At 41.8% G+C, this 17,459-nt stretch overlaps 1 protein-coding gene and 1 long non-coding RNA gene across 4 annotated transcripts; one reads left to right on the forward strand and one right to left on the reverse strand.

The window, feature by feature from the left end:
- Window positions 1-8,200: 8,200 nt before the first annotated feature.
- LOC126999043 (uncharacterized) lies at window positions 8,201-10,442 on the forward strand. The gene is made up of 3 exons (XR_007753109.1): window positions 8,201-8,367; window positions 8,536-8,647; window positions 8,761-10,442. It is a non-coding gene; the product is annotated as an uncharacterized LOC126999043 (long non-coding RNA).
- A 294-nt stretch (window positions 10,443-10,736) lies between these two features.
- On the reverse strand, window positions 10,737-17,433 carry LOC126999040 (beta-galactoside alpha-2,6-sialyltransferase 2-like). 3 transcript variants are annotated; one of them, XM_050861410.1, is made up of 8 exons: window positions 17,226-17,433; window positions 14,996-15,144; window positions 13,817-14,055; window positions 13,403-13,560; window positions 12,209-12,300; window positions 11,824-12,023; window positions 11,491-11,668; window positions 10,737-11,241 (listed from the first exon to the last, which is right to left on the reverse strand). In XM_050861410.1, exons 2-8 carry the CDS (start codon window positions 15,141-15,143, stop codon window positions 10,979-10,981), a joined length of 1,278 nt encoding a protein of 425 aa, XP_050717367.1. In that variant the 5' UTR covers window position 15,144; window positions 17,226-17,433; the 3' UTR covers window positions 10,737-10,978. The 3 variants fall into 3 exon arrangements, with proteins under 3 accessions (XP_050717367.1, XP_050717365.1, XP_050717366.1); XM_050861408.1 differs by having other exon boundaries at window positions 13,817-14,067; XM_050861409.1 differs by lacking the exon at window positions 17,226-17,433 and adding an exon at window positions 16,959-17,193 and having other exon boundaries at window positions 13,817-14,067.
- Window positions 17,434-17,459: the final 26 nt, after the last annotated feature.

Consider the following 17,459-nt stretch of genomic DNA (forward strand, 5'->3'; position numbering starts at 1 on the left):
GCTAAACCAGCCCTGTTGGTGCTTGCACCACACCCCCCGAATTGGGGGGATGTCTTGAAAATCTTACACACCAGAACAAGAAACGCAAGAATTTCACAAGATTTGGAGAAATTCTTCCTCACTCTGAGTTATTTCTTGATCCCACAATGGACAAGAACAAACCTGTATGAATTTTTCAGTGGACTTCAGTTTGCGGAGGAGGAACTACATTTAGCAGAAGCTAATTGGTACGCTAACTGTTTCCAAAGTTAGCGAAAACACTAATCAGCTAATGATAAGTTAGCTTCACTAATTAGCGGTCAGCGGATTAGCGGAACCGTCCCACCACTATATATATATATATATATATATATATATATATATATATATATATATATATATATATATATATATATATATATATATATATATATATATATATATATATATATATATATATATATATATATATATATATATATATATATATATATATATATATATATATATATATATATATATATATATATATATATATATATGAAGGTAAAGTTGGGGAGATACATTAAGCTGCACATAGCCTCAGTGCTCATCTCCATCTCTTTGGTCATTGAGCCTGAGGTAGGTTAGAACCCACTACCCCACGGTACACTTCAAGTGTAGCATCCAGGTTACCACAGTTTACCCTCCTCAGGTAGCCATTTATTGACCAGCCTGAAAGGGGGGATTAACAGCTGGGTGAGCTAGGTGCTGACTGCCAGTGCTGGGATCAAACCCTGGCTCTCTGATTCTTATCTAGGCAGCTAGCCACTACCTCACAAAAATGTCATACATCAAGAAAATTTCATGTTAATGTAATCTTTGAATTTGCAGCTTGTGAAAGTTGTTTTGTCCCTTGCTGAATTATGCTGGCTATCATTCATTTTCATTAAGTGGGCAAAGTGTGTCCTAGTTCAGTATTTAATTTAAATTATCTTTTACCAGTCAAAGAATTAATGAAATGTGGGGCTTCTTTGTATGTTAATCTGTTTTAAACTGCCAAATGCTGTAACCTTAATGATGATATATTCTAAAATGAAGAAAAAGGGTGCCCATACTCTCAGAAGAATTGTGATATATAAGTAGTATCACCTGTGTGCAGAGTTAATAGCATATAAAGTAAGGTGGCCAGTTCCCTTCTCAGCTGTCTGGCTTCCTCAGTATGATAACCAGGTATCCAGTAAGGCTGGGTGGACCTAGGCCAGTAACCCAGAATAATACCTGCATGGGGTGATTGAACCTTGGTCACTGGCTACCAACTGAACAACTACATCCCTTTTTCTGGACTACTTTAGAGTACTTATTTCTTTCTGTCTATATATGGAATGATTTTGGTTGACAAGGTCTGCCCATAGCAGGGAGAGAGCTAGTGTCCTTTTAGTTACTAACCCCTTGAAATAAATTTTATTAAATAATTGCCTGGTGTGAAGAGAATTCGTTCATTATTGTCATTTAATGACGTATTATTTTAAGCCACTGCATTATTTTTGTCAGTGTCCTGAGTCTTTCTTCAAGTGTGGCAGAAGCCCAAAGATTAACATAAGGGAATGTATAGTTTCAGGCACACCTTGAGGCTGCTCAAGGTGCAGCATTCATAAACCAGACAAGGAATAAATACCAGATCTGTGGAGCTGCCCATCTATGCATCCCTTGAAGTGCCTGACATCATTTTTTATCATTAATTAATGCAATATGAAAGGAACCTTTGTGTCTCAGCCATCCTGCACTAAGCTCATGGTCAAGGGATAGGATATCATCTCCCTATCTTACTTCACTCAATGAAACCTGCCAGGCTTGAGCTGCACACACTTAGAATGAGCAGAGGTATATTGTGAGTGCTCTCAATATGTTTAAAATGCCTTGGTGAAAACTTAACTGGGTGAAGGATACATGTAATATTTCTAGATAAAGGAAAGGACCAAAGTGACGACCCTTGAAGTAAGACTGGTTATTTGTTGACGTTGTTTTGTCTGTTGTCATTGGTCTTGTCATTCCCAATCAATGGCTGAGAAATACCTGAATAAGGTTGAAGCATAGCTCTGCTGAAATTACTATTGCAGATAGTTTACCTGCTCACATCACCATGTATATAAGGCTGTATTTTGTTATAACTACTGTGCATAATGTGGGACTTTGCAGTTCTTTGAGAGTTATCACCATATTTGATTACTACTACATCTTTATATTAATGTTTGTGATATCACTGTATAACCAAAAGATCATGATCATTATACCATTAATGATGAAAATGACATTGTTAGTTCAAAGATGTTTGTTGTTTTTCTATTCCAGAGTTTACTGTAGTTTCATGAGTAAAATTAGTAATCTATAGTGAATAGTACCATTTTCCATGCACTGGTAATTTCAAGTGATAGTAATGGTGTACCAAATGTTACAAAACCTAAGTCAATCACTTGATAGGAAGACTGCATTTATATAATATATTAACATTATGTGCCTCAGTAATAAGCTTATATATATATATATATATATATATATATATATATATATATATATATATATATATATATATATATATATATATATATATATATATATATATATTATGTGTGTGTGTGTGTGTGTGTACACACACACACACACACACACACCATAGGGCATTTGGAAGTCACCCCTTGTGGTGATTGCTGATTTTGTAAACTTAGGTTGGTAGAAAGGTAGATGTGGGTCAGTCACTTTGACTGAACCACTTCAGGAGGTATGCATCAATTTCTTTAATATCTGGCACCAGGTGATTTTTATGACTGTGGTATCTGAATTTTTGTAATTCTTTCATTTGTTCTTGTAGTTTAGGTTGAAATACTGAATATGGCCATTTGTTTCTGCCTTTAATTGTAAAGATGAACAGCACATCAGCCCAATGTTGGGATACAAGTCCAAACTAGGACATGTAGCCCTCAACGCTTTTTTATATGGCAGTCTTTGCTTACTGCTTGTAATGTCATGTGGAAAAGATCAGTGGCGGATCCCTGGACCTTTGAATGGGATGGGGATCATTATTGCTTAAAGTCTTAAACCATCACCACAAGTTAAATCACAATACATCAGAATTCCTTTAAAAAAAAAATGTAATGCATGGTACTTGAAACAAGAGAAGGAGTTGGGACCCTCTTTGGGGATCCACCACTGTTAGTGATAGGCATGACCATGTAATTTTTAGTAATCGCAGACGCTTATTGTACAATTACGAAATTTATTTTACATTAGGAATTGGCCAGGTAAACAAATATATATTATATAAGGCTTTGGAAAATTGACTGCAGCATAATATTTTAGTTTTGCATTATACAAATTTAAAATGGGCAAGGTCAAGAGATTAATGAATGCAACTATCAATTTTGCAAAAATCTGTCATTCCTGCCACATATTTCATGGACTGTTCATTACACTGTGCCCAGAAATTATTTACAGGCTTTGTCACTGTCAACAGTCCGGAATTTTCTTTTTAGCCTATACGATCGAAAGTCAATTTTTTAATACACGTTTGAGTATCAAACATGACTTGTATTGTCTGCAGCACAGCTCGGATGGATATGCAAAGACATCTACACAGTAAACCTTTTAATTTTGTCTAATGAGTAATACTAACTATGGCATTATCAATTATTACTAATTTATTATGATTATCATTGTTGTTATCAATTAGTGCAATAGAATGATATTGACCATTAATTACTGTTTATATCAATATGAACCTGAAATATAAATGAAATTAGAAGCTGCTATTTCTTAAAACCTTCATCTCATTCATGCATCACCCAACTTTGTAATAATTACCAATGAAGTCCTCAATGCTCTCCAGTCCCTTAAAATACACAAAAGCCCAGGACCAGACAATATATATCCTATACTACTTAAAGAAAGAAAGATGAAAATACTCTCCTCTCACAACTGTATTCAATATGTCCTTGCGACAAGGCATCGTCCCTTCGGATTGGAAAATATTGTAATGTAAAACCCTGATTTCTAAGGGGGACATATTTGGCGACATAGGGAAAAAAATCAGATTTTTAATTTTGAGCTGAGATGCTAATACAAGAAACTAGGCTTAATGTGGGTATTTATGGCCTGGTTTGAAGGAGATAGCGCCAGTAATTTTTGTATATGTATTTTTTTTCTCTTTCGGGATCCATTTTTTGTAGGTTTTCTCTTTCTAATACTTTTTTTTATATGTGTTTAAACACCTTTTTCCTTTATTGCAGAACATAATATAATCACTCTACTACCTTTTCTTTGATCGATGTTTGCGATTTCTTTATGTTAAATATTTTATATACATTTTTATTTGTGCTCAGCTGAGCAAATGCACCTTTTTTTTCTCTTATTAAAAAAAAATATGCCACTTTACAAAAAAAGCAACCAATCAAAGTTCATCCCTCTCATTCATCTCTTCAACAATATATATAGATATATATATATATATATATATATATATATATATATATATATATATATATATATATATATATATATATAGTAATTTCCGGGAGGAGATTATTGCTACTGAGGACTCCATTGTATAGGTACAAAGCTCCATATCATGGCCAATTCACTACGCCAACAATTAAGTCATAGCTGTCATTTTGCACGACCATGATCTCATCGGGTTGACTTTAAACGATCTGGAAACCAACCGTGTGAACAGAGCCAGACAACAAGCAGAAGAAGCAAGAAGACAAAGAGATCGAAGAAAGAGAAAACTATATGGGTCAGAGAATGGATCAGAAATCGCCGGAACTTTGGAGTATTTGACCAATTGATGGTTGAATTGAGGGCCGAGGACCAGTCTTCATTCATCAATTTCCAGCGAATGTCACCAGCGATGTTTGATGAACTGCTTGAACGTGTGGGTCCCACGATAACAAAGAGGTACGCTGCATGTATTCCGTGATCCGCTTGAACCTGGACTGAAGCTGGCCCTTACTCTCCGCCATCTCGCCTCCGGACAAAAATACTCGTCGATGAAGTTCTCGTGGAGGGTCCCGCACAACACCATCTCCGTGATCGGGTCTGCCAGGCCATCATCGACGAGTACGTTGAAGAGTGCATAACCTGCCCCAGTACACCAGATGAATGGAGGGAGGTATCTGACAAGTTTTCCTAGAGGTGGAATTTCCCCCACACCTGCGGCGCCCTGGACGGGAAACACGTATAGCCTGCAAGTGCCCACCTCAGAGCGGATCCCAGTAGTGATGCACGCAGCAGCGCGCTTCGAACTTTTAATTAATAAGCTAGCCCTGCACGGACTGGACTCGTCAGGCACACGCAGTACCCACACACAACTCGCAACTTGCACGTTACCTGAACGGTATGAGCACGCAATACACACGTCAAAACTCGTCGGAAGAACGCAGAATTCGCTGCTTTACACGCACAGCGCGTTATTAGCACGCAGAGTTCGCAATGCGCACGCAGCTCACACGCCGGAAAAGCATTGGAAAATCACTAACTCGACGCAACACGTCGTAACACGCAGCTCACACACTATGAGCTCGGTACACACTCGCTAGAGAAGGCAAAAAGTTCGAAGTGCGCCGATCGACGTGTTGGCCAAAATCAGCACGCAGCTCATACGTCGTCCAACATGTCGAAAGTGTGACAGGGACATTATAGGTGGCACGGTGGGCGCCCCAAGACGAGAGAGGTTGCTTCAGAGACGAGAGCATGACACGTGCGTCTGCCTGCAGCCCTGTGCGCTCGTGTGCATCTGTCGTCCCCCTTGTGCCTGGATTTCCTTTACTTGTGCCTAGAGGATCAGTGTACGGTGTTTAGAACTTACCATTAAACGAGGAACACGTTTAGCGTGCGTTTCCTTGTGCCCCTGCCTTGCCGGAACACAGAAGGGGACCTGTGTTCCGGCCCGCTGTGAGTGTGGCGTCCCTGAAGGAGCTGGTCTCGACCTGTTCTGGCTTTCACTACCCAGCTGTGTTTAAGCACGCCGCCTGCCTGCCCAGTGTTGGTGGGTTAAAGGGGGTGGCGTAACCAGTGATGTCAGTGAGTGTGGATCAGTGAAGTGAACAATGAGAGGCGCTGAGTCATGATGGCGGCCGTGAAGCCCCGTTCACACTGTGCCGACTCTAGGCCACGACTACCCACGACTCTAGGGTACACGAGGTCTTGGGTGTTGATGTGAAAGGGTCGGGCATGTCTTCAAAGAGGTCTTGAGACTTGCCGAATGCTGCGCCGACGTCGTGACGGGAGTTTGGAGTCGTGGGGGTTAATACGACATGCAGGCAACTAGTTGGCAGAATGTCCCAGACAGTCGGCAAGACACCAAGACCCCAATAAAACCTCCCCCCCCTTCTTGGAGCGTGGGAACCAACTTGTCAAATGGAAAAGTCGCTGGGTTGTCGTGGCCCAGAGTCGGCACAGTGTGAACGGGGAAGGAAATGGCACAGGCTGCCAAGGCACGCGAGCAACCTCAGAAGGCGTAGGAGCAGGCGCCCCATCTTGTCGAGATGCAGGCAAGGCAGGCGCTCTTTCTGCCATCTTGTCGGGTGCTGCAGAGCAACCTCTCGTCTCTGAAGGTGGAAATGCAGCAGTACACGGACCAGGCATGTGACAGCGTGCAGAGTGACCGAACTGCTGGAGAAGGTGCAGACTCTGGAAGATGAGGATCAGGGCCTGAGAGAGGAGGTGGAGGCGGAGAGATGGCATCGTCGCAGTCGCAGAGGGAGGTCGCAGTGGAAACCGGTGTGGCTGACCTGTTGGATTCTGTCTGGAGACCTTGGCGGGGAAGCCCAGCTTCGCAGCGTCGTATCAAAGCCGGTGACTGCCGGAGGAGGTTGGGGAACTATCGGAACGGCTCCTATGGGCCCGGCTAGCTGCAGATTCGTACCCGTTCAACCCGCCCCATTGTCTCCCTCACCCCCTCTCTCCCCCCGGGTCGGGCGGCTCTCGGCCCGCGTACGTACCTCTCCCTCCACCCTGAAGTCCCTCGACTTCCCGGCGTTCTGGGAGGCGTAATTAAGCCAGCGGAGTGCGACGGAAAGGTGGCCTGGAAAGCTCATTCCGCCCAGTTTGAGATGCTGGCGGTTGCCCAGCTGCGGGGCTAAATTGAGGCTGAGAAGGCACTCCAGTTAACAACATCGCTTCGGGGCGTTATACCTACCGGAGTGTGGCGGACTTTACAACACCGCTTCGGGCACCACCACCAAACCGAAGTGTACCGATCGAGCTCGCCTGAAGAAGCGGACTGGTGACCAAATTATGGTAAAGTATAAGGGCCTAATGGCGGGTTGGCGACACTTGTTGGTGTAGACACAAACTGTTTCATTTTATTTTCCAGAGCTCACTGGCTGGTGACTTCCAGCTGGCTGTTAGGGGAAGGTGTGCAGGTCTGACACAAGTGTGCTCAGCTACAGTGGATGACTTGTATGGCTCTGAAACAGAAATACAAGAGAGAGCGTGTGAGTGTTCGAAAAGCGCGGCGAAAAACAGGGCCAAATATGGCGTCCAAATCTTATATAGGTTGTCGATACTCTATCCAAGGCGATGCCACTCCTCCGTCTCTCCTTGGCAAATAAGCCGCCTTTTGAGACCATAAACTATGAATGACATTGTAAGGATGGTGATGTAAGAAACGTAGAAGAAACACCTTCTTTTCTTAATCAACTTAATTAGTTTGAAAATGTGGGATTAGATGATCGATTGGGTTATCACATAGAGCAAGAGGATTACAGGGAATGACGTGTAGTTAATAAATATGATGTGATCTGTGTTGAACATAGATTTTTTTTTTTTTCATTCGGTGCTCCTTTTAAGTGTTTGTGAGTTGAGGTTTATACATTTATATCATGTCCGAATTAATAGCTATTAAACCTGCATCACGAAACTTTAAAGGCCTTGACAGCTAGGGTTAATGTGGAGGCGCACGTAGCTACATAGCTCCATTCAAGCTTCGCCAGTTCATTTGCATTGCTTATACAAATAATCGTTATCTCTGGAGCGAAAATGGATATACCTGCAACAATGTCTATCAAGGGTTCACAGTGAAGTCACTGCATGCATGTTTAACCCCTCTTTCGTCTACACGTACAGCACTTCGTGAACGGCGTTTTTTTCTGATCTCGATCATTAACTAAAACAAAGTAAGATGTCTTGTCATGTTCTCAGTTCTTTGGAAGTTACAAATAGACATTCGCAGTATAGTGGTTGGTGGCACTCAACTCTCGAGTCTCCGTGGTAGCACTGGTGACTGGTGAGGCGACGAGAAGGCTCAGAGCGGTGGTGCCAGGCAGTAAGTCAGCTCAGTTGTACGTGATTCGTGACGGCCAGTCATTAATAAGAACTGTCCTTTAGCCGGTGTGTTCACTTATTGTGGACAAGGTGGGTTGAGTCCTGTCATATTAGAATATTAAAGAGTCACAGATTGCTTCGCATAAGGAAACAGGTCTTAATTACAACTTCAATGAGTAATTTACTTTTTTTTCCGTTGTATTGCTTACATACTGGCACAGAAAGTTCTCGCGGTGTAGCTTTACCTTTGCATTGCAGAACTGTTCGTGTCAATTTTGGACATCCAGAAGGAATGACTCGGCTGGTAGCAACAGCAATAGTTATATTGGTGGCGACGGCATGCATAGGTCTCGTCTTCGCACGAACAACGGTGAGTCTTTACAGCAGATAACTATTCAATGTGTTAAGTAAATAAGAAAAAATAATCTTTTCAAAAAAACAGCAAAAGCAAATTAGCCCTTATTCAGTAATCTGTTGTAACAGGGCGATTGTGTGGGCCAGTGTAAGCGTTTGGACAATAATGGAAACTGTCGGACTGTTTACAACTGTGGCGGGGACAACCAGCAGGACAACGCCTTGACCTCCATTTTTGCACCGACTCCGTGCAGGCAGAAGTGCTACGCCTACGTGAGGGGTCGCTGCCGTCTCAGGTTCTCCTGTTTGCTGGGATAATTCATACAAGCTGCTGGAGTTTTGTTCATCCCCTGGGATAATGGTTTGTACTAACGATATAGTGCTGTTTAGTTTCAATTATTGTTGATAAGGAAATGTAGTTTTGTAAAGCATACAACTTCGATTAATAATTAATCGAAATTGACCCTCCCTTTTGGTCACTCGCTCTGTAGCCTACTCATTTGGCTGGAACAGCGCATTAGCGGGCTTTTTTGTGTTGTTTTTGTTGCCCTTTGGCTGCTTCCATTGCTGTAAAAATAATAAATTAGACACTGTCGTTTCAAAGCAAGCATTAGACTAGCTAGATCCACCCATGAACACAGTGTCAGGGTGGAAACATTTTTTAAAAGATATAATGATAATGATTTAATTGCTGTTGACGGGTTGATCTTTTTTTTATTGTTGCCAAAAAAAATACAGTACAGGAGATGGGAGGTGCTTGTCTTCCACTGGTTTTGTCTAGTTTGGGAAGTATATATATAGCCACTACCATGGAGATATAATGATAACGTATGGTGCGTCTTTTTATATCACTTTCGTCCAGCTAATTTCTGGCCCTTACAAAGCTAACCATTGACCAACCAAAGAAACATACAATACCTTGGTAGGGTCAGGATAAGCACTCACCTCAGCCCTGCCACTTAACGAATTTTTCCAGCATTCAGTTACATTATCTTTGAAAAATATGTTTGCTTTGGAACAAGCCCACGCAAGTTGGAGGTTGTAGTGAGTGGTGACTACTCGGCCTTCCTAACACCCTTACCAAGGTATTGTATGATTATTAGGCTGTGTAGCGGTTTGTATAGTAAAGGACAACAGGAATAAGTTGTTCGTACCTTGAACACTCTCTCTCTGGCGTGAGAGTAGCACAACGACCAACTTCACTTTGCTTACTCATAATGTCTAATCGAGTAGGCGTGTATTATCTGTTTGACAGGTTTGCTTTCACTGTAATCATCCTGAAACAGGATGTCGACCAAACTTTCATTCATTAACTAATACTGTCGCCTCCCTTGGTCGTCTCCATGTAGGAACGTACAACTATTGCAGTGGTTCTTGACCTTTTTTTAGTGCCCGTACCCCTTGAGATCTCATGAATTTATCTTGTACCGCCGATCAGGAAAAAAATATATAATTATGACGGTAATTAACTAATATACAATACAAATTATTGTACTTTGATTTAAAACCGTTGGACTCAAGGTGGTTAAAACATCTGAGACAAAATAATTAGAAATAATTACCGACCCCTTATATAAATATGATACTGAATTATTGCTAAACATGTCTCGTAACCCCAGGTGTAAGGTGTCGTACCCCATGGGGTTACACATGCTCCAGGTTAAGAACCACTGCTCTATTGTCACCATTCGGTAGTGACTAGTGACTACCTTTATAAGGGCTCGTTCTCAACCACCTATGACTTTTTATTGTATGCTAATCAACTGTGCTCAGAAATGCTTGTAATGCATAAAATAAATGTGCAAAACTCAGCAAGGTTGTTCTGGAAAATCGTTGATAAAGGCGTCCTGCATACATATGGCTCCTGAATATGATTTAGCAAATGTCTAATGAAATACTAATCTTATTAAGAATTGAATGAGAGACCTCTCTATATAGGTTAGGTAGCCTCCAGCAGTCATCTTTATTCGCATCGGCAGTTATTTGACGAGTTGTGGTGTAATAAAGTGTTTTGTTGCATTTACCGTCCGAATCATGTCAGAAACCTAGATGTCTGCTAATGTCTAGCACATGAATTCAGAAGGAAGCAATGTAAAATAACACTGTCCACTATTCTAAGCCTTTGTTGAGATGTTCAGGTATCGGCTGTACAACATATGCATATTTTCAAATTGTCATAGCATGAACGATGTACAAATATTGAAAGAGATTGGTAAGCAGGCAAAGAGGGTGTGAACTCGTAGTGTTCACTATAACAATAGATACATAACATAATATATACAGTAACAAGTGACACTTAATATATATTATGTATAGATCTTATTTAATGTCCCAGTATTTGGCGTCACTACCTGGCTGGGCTATGAGTAGGGCAGGTAATAGTCTTAAAGCCAGGTATCCTGACAAATCCTCGAGCGTAGGTGTCAAAATCACCGGCTCTGTTGAGTGTGAGACACGTCAGCTTCTCTGTGTCTGTGGGATGCCAGCCGCCGAAGGTACAAGTAGTATCGTTGTCAGGTGACCAGTAGTGGCATTGCGACGTCATTCGCAGCGATGGCACGAACTCCACAACATCTACGCTCTCGCAGTGCGCCAACATGATCATTATTCCTGTTACAAAGAGGTACATACAGCAGGACGATTTCAATGAGTTATGTATTTATTATTATATATTTACCATTTGTATTATCCCGACTATCAAACTGAGATCGTGGGGATAAGTTCGTTTAGAGTTGTTATATATGCACATAGATAGAGAGAGAAATAGATTAATCTATTGTACTACCTTTTTATCTACTATACTTTATTATTATTAAGCAACTTATTTCTTTACTTTGAATGTGTTTAAACTTCGCTTACCCAGGAAGCCTGACGAAGGAGGGTTAGGCAGGAGGCGGGAGTCAGGGGTGTACCGCTGCAGTACGTCCCAGATGTTCCACATGGAGGCTGGGTGTAACATGTGGAGGTCTTCATATGGCAGCATCAGACGGCGGCGGAAATACGCGGGGAAAAAGTCAAAGTCTGGATTCTTGTACCACTGTAGGTGAAACAGAAACGATTGAGGCTGGTAAAGGGGATTCTCTCTCTCTCTCTCTCTCTCTCTCTCTCTCTCTCTCTCTCTCTCTCTCTCTCTCTCTCTCTCTCTCTCTCTCTCTCTCTCTCTCTCTCTCTCTCTCTCTCTCTCTCTCTCACCTCATTCAGGTCACAGGAGTAGTGGCAGGGGTCCCATGCTAGTACTGCCACGTCCTTGTAGAGAGGAGAGTCCCAAAACTTAAAGTCAGGCTTCACCAAAATCTTCGAGTTGACGATCCTCAGAGTCGTCCTAGAGCCCACGTCACCTTCAAAACCGACCGTTGGCGCATCGTTGAAACGCACTACAGCGTCGTGCGAATCTAAGAAAGATTTGCAAAGATTCATCAGTGATATTTAATCGTGTTGCATTGAACCGTTGAAGGTGGGATCTTATTCCATCATCGTACAGCAACTCTATAGTGAAAATGAATTTGGTTGCAGTCTGAAATTTATTAGTTGACAAAGTTTAGCGCAATTACTTTTCATAAGTCTAGATGACACTTGCCGATAAAGGTTCCGAGATGAGAGCCCTTGTTGCCTCCAGCGCTAGACACCACTACGCACGTGTTGAAGTGTCGTCCTTCCAGGAGGCCAGTGCTGTAGGATCAGAAGGGGTTCAGCGGTCGCGTTGGACTGTAAGAAGGGAGTTAAATTGAACGTTTGAAAACTTTAAATGTTTCCCTTTTCGTAGCTTGTCTTGCAGGAAAGGACGGCAGTGTCTTCAGACAATGTTGTTTCATCCCATCCTGTTTGTCCTTAAATTAACATCCGCTAAGAGTATTTCTCAGGGAGGGGTGAAATAACGTCACTTCCATAAACAAATTAGCTGTGACCACAACGGAAAACCCAGTACAGCTTCCTGACTAAATCGTTACATCGAAATATTTGAGGTATGATGCCTTACATAGTCTGGCATATTAGGAAAAGAACCTAAGTTCCCTTTGATCTTTTTTTTTCTTTTTTTTTCTCTTTTTTCGATGGGGATATACCCCAAGGGAGGAAGGAGGAGCATGCCGCGCAACCCCCTAGACGGCCGGTAGAAAGATACCCAATTCTTTCAAGGAGGAGGCCCAACAACGGGGCTGAGGGTGTCGGAAAGAGCCCACCTTTCCATCCCCATGGTAACTGCTAGGTCTCGAACTCATACGCTCCAGGCACCCCGCCGAAGCGCAAGGCCGAGACTCTACCACGGGACCACGGGAGCCCCCCCCCCCACCTTTGATCCTGATTGATTGATTGATTGATAGTTCATTGTTGCAGGTAAACAACAAGGGAGAAGGGAGGAACATGCCATCCCAACCCCCAGGTAGGACAGAGTGTAATTATACAACTATTAATACATGTGTAGGTAGCACCATGAAACTAAAAAGATACAATGGTAGGAAGGAAAGCACAAGGGAGGGGGCAGTACCTCCCCCTGGACAATAAGACAATAAAATGTGGGGACGGAGAACATTGCCCAAGCACTAGATGGGATACGAAACTGTTTGCAGACGAAAATAATTGTATCTCTCCTTCAACTATTATAGCACTTAATCTCTGAATTTATATTTGATGAGCTGACTGCCAGGGTGTCCTTAAATAGATATTATTTGCTGCAGCAGCCGTGGAAAAATTTGTTAGTCAGGGTAGCTACTGATGGAGGTAGTTAAGTGGAGTACATGGTGACTGTCTGGTCGAATAGGAGCTCCATACTTGCCTCGGGAAGTGTTTGGAGACGCCCTGTGAGGTGAAAGGCTCATCTCCGTCTCTTAGCGTCCGCACCCCCGCCTCGCGCAGGGCACACAGCAACTCCTCGCTGGTGATGGGACCTCGCCTCCGCCGCCCTCTGTACAGCACCTCGTAGCGGTTCTCTTGCTGCATAAAAGCCGCAGGTTATCTCTCTCTCTCTCTCTCTCTCTCTCTCTCTCTCTCTCTCTCTCCCCTTAATATAGTCACGCCCTCACCGCAGCCTCTCTCCCGCCCACACTATGTTTCAGTATCAGTGTTATTTCATTTTGTTTTTACCGTGGCCCGTCTTATTTTCAGCATGAACCGTACGACCCATTTGTAAGCATACTGACTACATAGTTGCCTTCTCTATCGGTGCCATATATTCTCATTTATCTCTCACCTTCACCAGAATACTGCCTCTATCTTTCTGTAGTCTCCGGAGGCGCACGAAAATATCAACCTTGTGACGCTGTACTTCCTGAAGCAGCTGTTCTCGAGTGGTTGGCGGGGCCGTGGGCGGGGTGGGTGTGGTGGTGGGGGGCGGAGGCGGGGAAGGGCGGGGTGGCAGTGGAAGATTAAGTGGTGCGAGGTTTGAGTGGAACCTCGGTTTGCCTGGCCTTGGCTCCGGATCATCTTCCCCTGCGAGAGTCACTATAACAGCAGATGTCGAAATAACATAATTGCGACCGAAAGAAAATTGCAATGCATTGCAGTTTCCTTTTGGTCGCAGTTTTATGGTGATATAGATAAGAATGATGACTATTTGCAATATATATATATATATATATATATATATATATATATATATATATATATATATATATATATATATATATATATATATATATATATATATATATATATATATATACGTACATAAATAAGTAATAAAGAATTGATTTATAATATGCAGATAAAGTAGCCGATAATACGCCTCCAGAAGAAAGCAGGAGAACACAATCACCATCATTAAGCAATCATAAGATATATACTATATTTTGACCAAATAAAATCTTATTAACTGTGGCAAGTCACCTTTCAACTTGTCACTGCGTTTCATCACAGCCCCGGTGATCATTACGCTTTCTTTCCCTTAGTGACAGTGGTTTATTACGAGCATTCAACACACTGACCTGGCTGGGCGATCTATAGTTTTTTTTATAGGGATGTCTAAGAGGAGTTTCTTACAGGAATATTTTAAAGCTATGCACCACCGAAGGCAAGATAGAAATTAGTTTACAAATAGGTTAGTGGGCAATTAAGTGAGACAAGCTCAGCAGTCACGTGCCTACAGTTAATAATTTTACTCCAAATGGAGGCTGGAAAGATTTAAGGAAAGAGTTGTCAGATTATGAACGACAAGCTCTCAGAATCTGCCTTATGTAAGCCTACTGGATTCTTGCAAACTCCTTTTATCCTTGTAACACACACACACACACACACACACACACACACACACGTGCACACTCTCTCTCTCTCTCTCTCTCTCTCTCTCTCTCTCTCTCTCTCTCTCTCTCTCTCTCTCTCTCTCTCTCTCTCTCTCTCTCTCTCTCTCTCTCTCACATACACACGCACACACCCTCGGGCCAGGAGGAGTCTGGTATGCTGGCAATCTGTGCAGTTCGGGCATAGCGCCAATATTGGGCCCACAGCAGGTACAAGTAGGAGCCCATGCCGAGGAACACCAGGTTGAGGAATAGCCACACGCTCAGGCCAAGCATACGCATCCTGCCGAGAGAAAGGACTTTAGACCTGGTTGGCGTCAGAAGCTGATTAGGTAAAATTCATAATTTGGGGTTACATGCAGACATTTCTGACGACATTGCATTGTTATTGCTAGCGTACATTCATCTTTTTGCATAGTACAGGCCGTATCCAGAGCTGTAAAAGGGAGGGAGGTCTTTTTCCACTAAATGTGGACCTTTGTAATCACTTGAAAAGGGGCGAGTGGCGAGCGAAGCGATCCAAATCAGCTGGGAGAGTCGGGATTTAAAAAAAAAAAAAAAACATTTCTGGATGCATTTTCCTGCTGTTTATTCAGCTATATATAGACCATTAATGGAATAAGAATAACAAGAAAAATCCTCAATAGCTTACTTCACCAAAAATGTAACAGAAAAGTCCCAGTTTTTCGTTTTGAGTCTTTTGATTTTCTCTGAAAGTAAACCTTTCAGCAGAGGGGGTAGAGAGGTCGTCCGACCCCCCCGACCTCCCCACCTGGGTACGGCCCCGCAGTACTTTGGTAGTTGTGGTCACGGGTTGTTAAAATTTAATCATTATTATGTCTACTTTTTTTCTTTAATGTTAATGTAACAATATATTACCTACTTCACATCACGGTATTAACTTTCTTAATTTAATGTTTGTGCAAGTGCTAAGTTGTAATTCTATTTCTTTATCATACTGTTTAGGCTAATTTTCAGATAAATAAAAGATAGTTATGTGGTTCAAAATCTATGCGCTAAGTCATTGCAATAAATTTCTGGTTTTATTTTAACTTGTTAACATTTTGTGGTATAACTTAATTTTCTTGAAGAAATGATAAATTATACGTGGTTAACTATGCATTTGTTTCACACCAGGTGATTGCCAATATATTAAAAAAATGCAACGTTGTCTCTCTCTCTCTCTCTCTCTCTCTCTCTCTCTCTCTCTCTCTCTCTCTCTCTCAGAGAGAGAGAGAGAGAGAGAGAGAGAGAAGCCACTTCTTAATCTTTCATACAAACACAGGGCCGTATGGTATTTGGATGCTAGAGGAGCAGCCCCTCAGTGTTTTCTATACCGGCCTTATAATACCCCTAAAATATATAATATATTTTATATTAAATAGAACAGGTGACTATGATTTCGACATTCAAGCGAAGAGGGTATGTGACCATACTGAGCAACCCAATAAGGGTCTGGCATCATCAAAGGTAAGTATTCCTGCTCTAAAGGTTTTCTAGCTCATGTTAGTGAATCCAGTGTACCTGTCACAATCCACGGGTCAGTGCATACCTCACCAATGAGACCCATCGAGCCATAGGTGTCTCGAAGAATTGAAGTTTAATACCAATGATAACCATTTGCAAGTTAACATTGTTAGGGGACGCAGCATTTTCTTGATTGATTGTAGTTGGGAGTGTAGCTGCAGCTACACGTAGCTTTACCTAGAGCTGAAGGCAAGCTATATATATATATATATATATATATATATATATATATATATATATATATATATATATATATATATATATATATATATATATATATATATATATATATATATATATATATATATATATATATATATATATATATATATATATATATATATATATTCTAAGGCATTCTTTTGCGGCTTGCACGATCGATCTTCCTGTTCCTGTCTTTTCTTTCTCCTCAGTGTTATTACTTTAGAGTAAATGAACATGATTAGCATTACGTGGGTAAGTTATGTCTTGTGAGCCATTTCAGTTTGTCAGAGCAATGGTTCAGCAGATCTACACCGTGTGGCGAGAAGGGAAATGCAGCCTCCATGGGTGATATTGATTTTGCCTTACCTTGCACTGTCTGATCAGAGGACGTCGCCTTCGTCCTCACCTCCTAGCACAGTATAACACACTCACGGCTGTTCCGCCTCGTCCAGTAATTCACCAACACTGACATAACGGTCAAACTATATAGCTGAAATCCACGGGATTTCACACACCACTAATCAAGTGAAGCTAATGAATATTTACTCTTGAAGATGATAGGGCTAGTCACTTTCATGGATTCGTGAACAAAGGGACAAGAGTATATTAGTCTCTGTGACGATGCAGAGTTACCTGGCCTATGAGGGGAATACAAGCTGCAGGCTGGGGCCACTGGGGCATGTTCCCCTTGAGCCTCACGCCCCGCCAGGCGCCAGGCAGCGGAGGGACTGGAACAAGTGACGAGCGGGGCCACACTATGTTATTTATTTATTTATTGAAAACTACATCTCCGTGTTTGTCTTTAAATAGTATATTTTTTTCTAGATCACCTGCTATGTTTTGATCATCGATTAGGTGCCTATCGTA

The sequence above is a fragment of the Eriocheir sinensis genome, chromosome 15, assembly GCF_024679095.1.
Source record: "Eriocheir sinensis breed Jianghai 21 chromosome 15, ASM2467909v1, whole genome shotgun sequence".
Lineage (NCBI taxonomy): Eukaryota > Metazoa > Arthropoda > Malacostraca > Decapoda > Varunidae > Eriocheir > Eriocheir sinensis.

What these genes read in the sequence shown, in the direction of transcription:
- LOC126999040 (XM_050861408.1), bottom strand. Translation starts at nt 15,143, where the DNA reads ATGCGTATGCTTGGCCTGAGCGTGTGGCTATTCCTCAACCTGGTGTTC. An exon ending in GAGGCAGTATTCTGGTGAAG is followed by an intron (nt 13,561 to 13,816) that starts GTGAGAGATAAA and finishes GCTTTTATGCAG; the next exon opens with CAAGAGAACCGCTACGAGGT. An exon ending in TCCTTCGTCAGGCTTCCTGG is followed by an intron (nt 11,242 to 11,490) that starts GTAAGCGAAGTT and finishes TCTTTGTAACAG; the next exon opens with GAATAATGATCATGTTGGCG.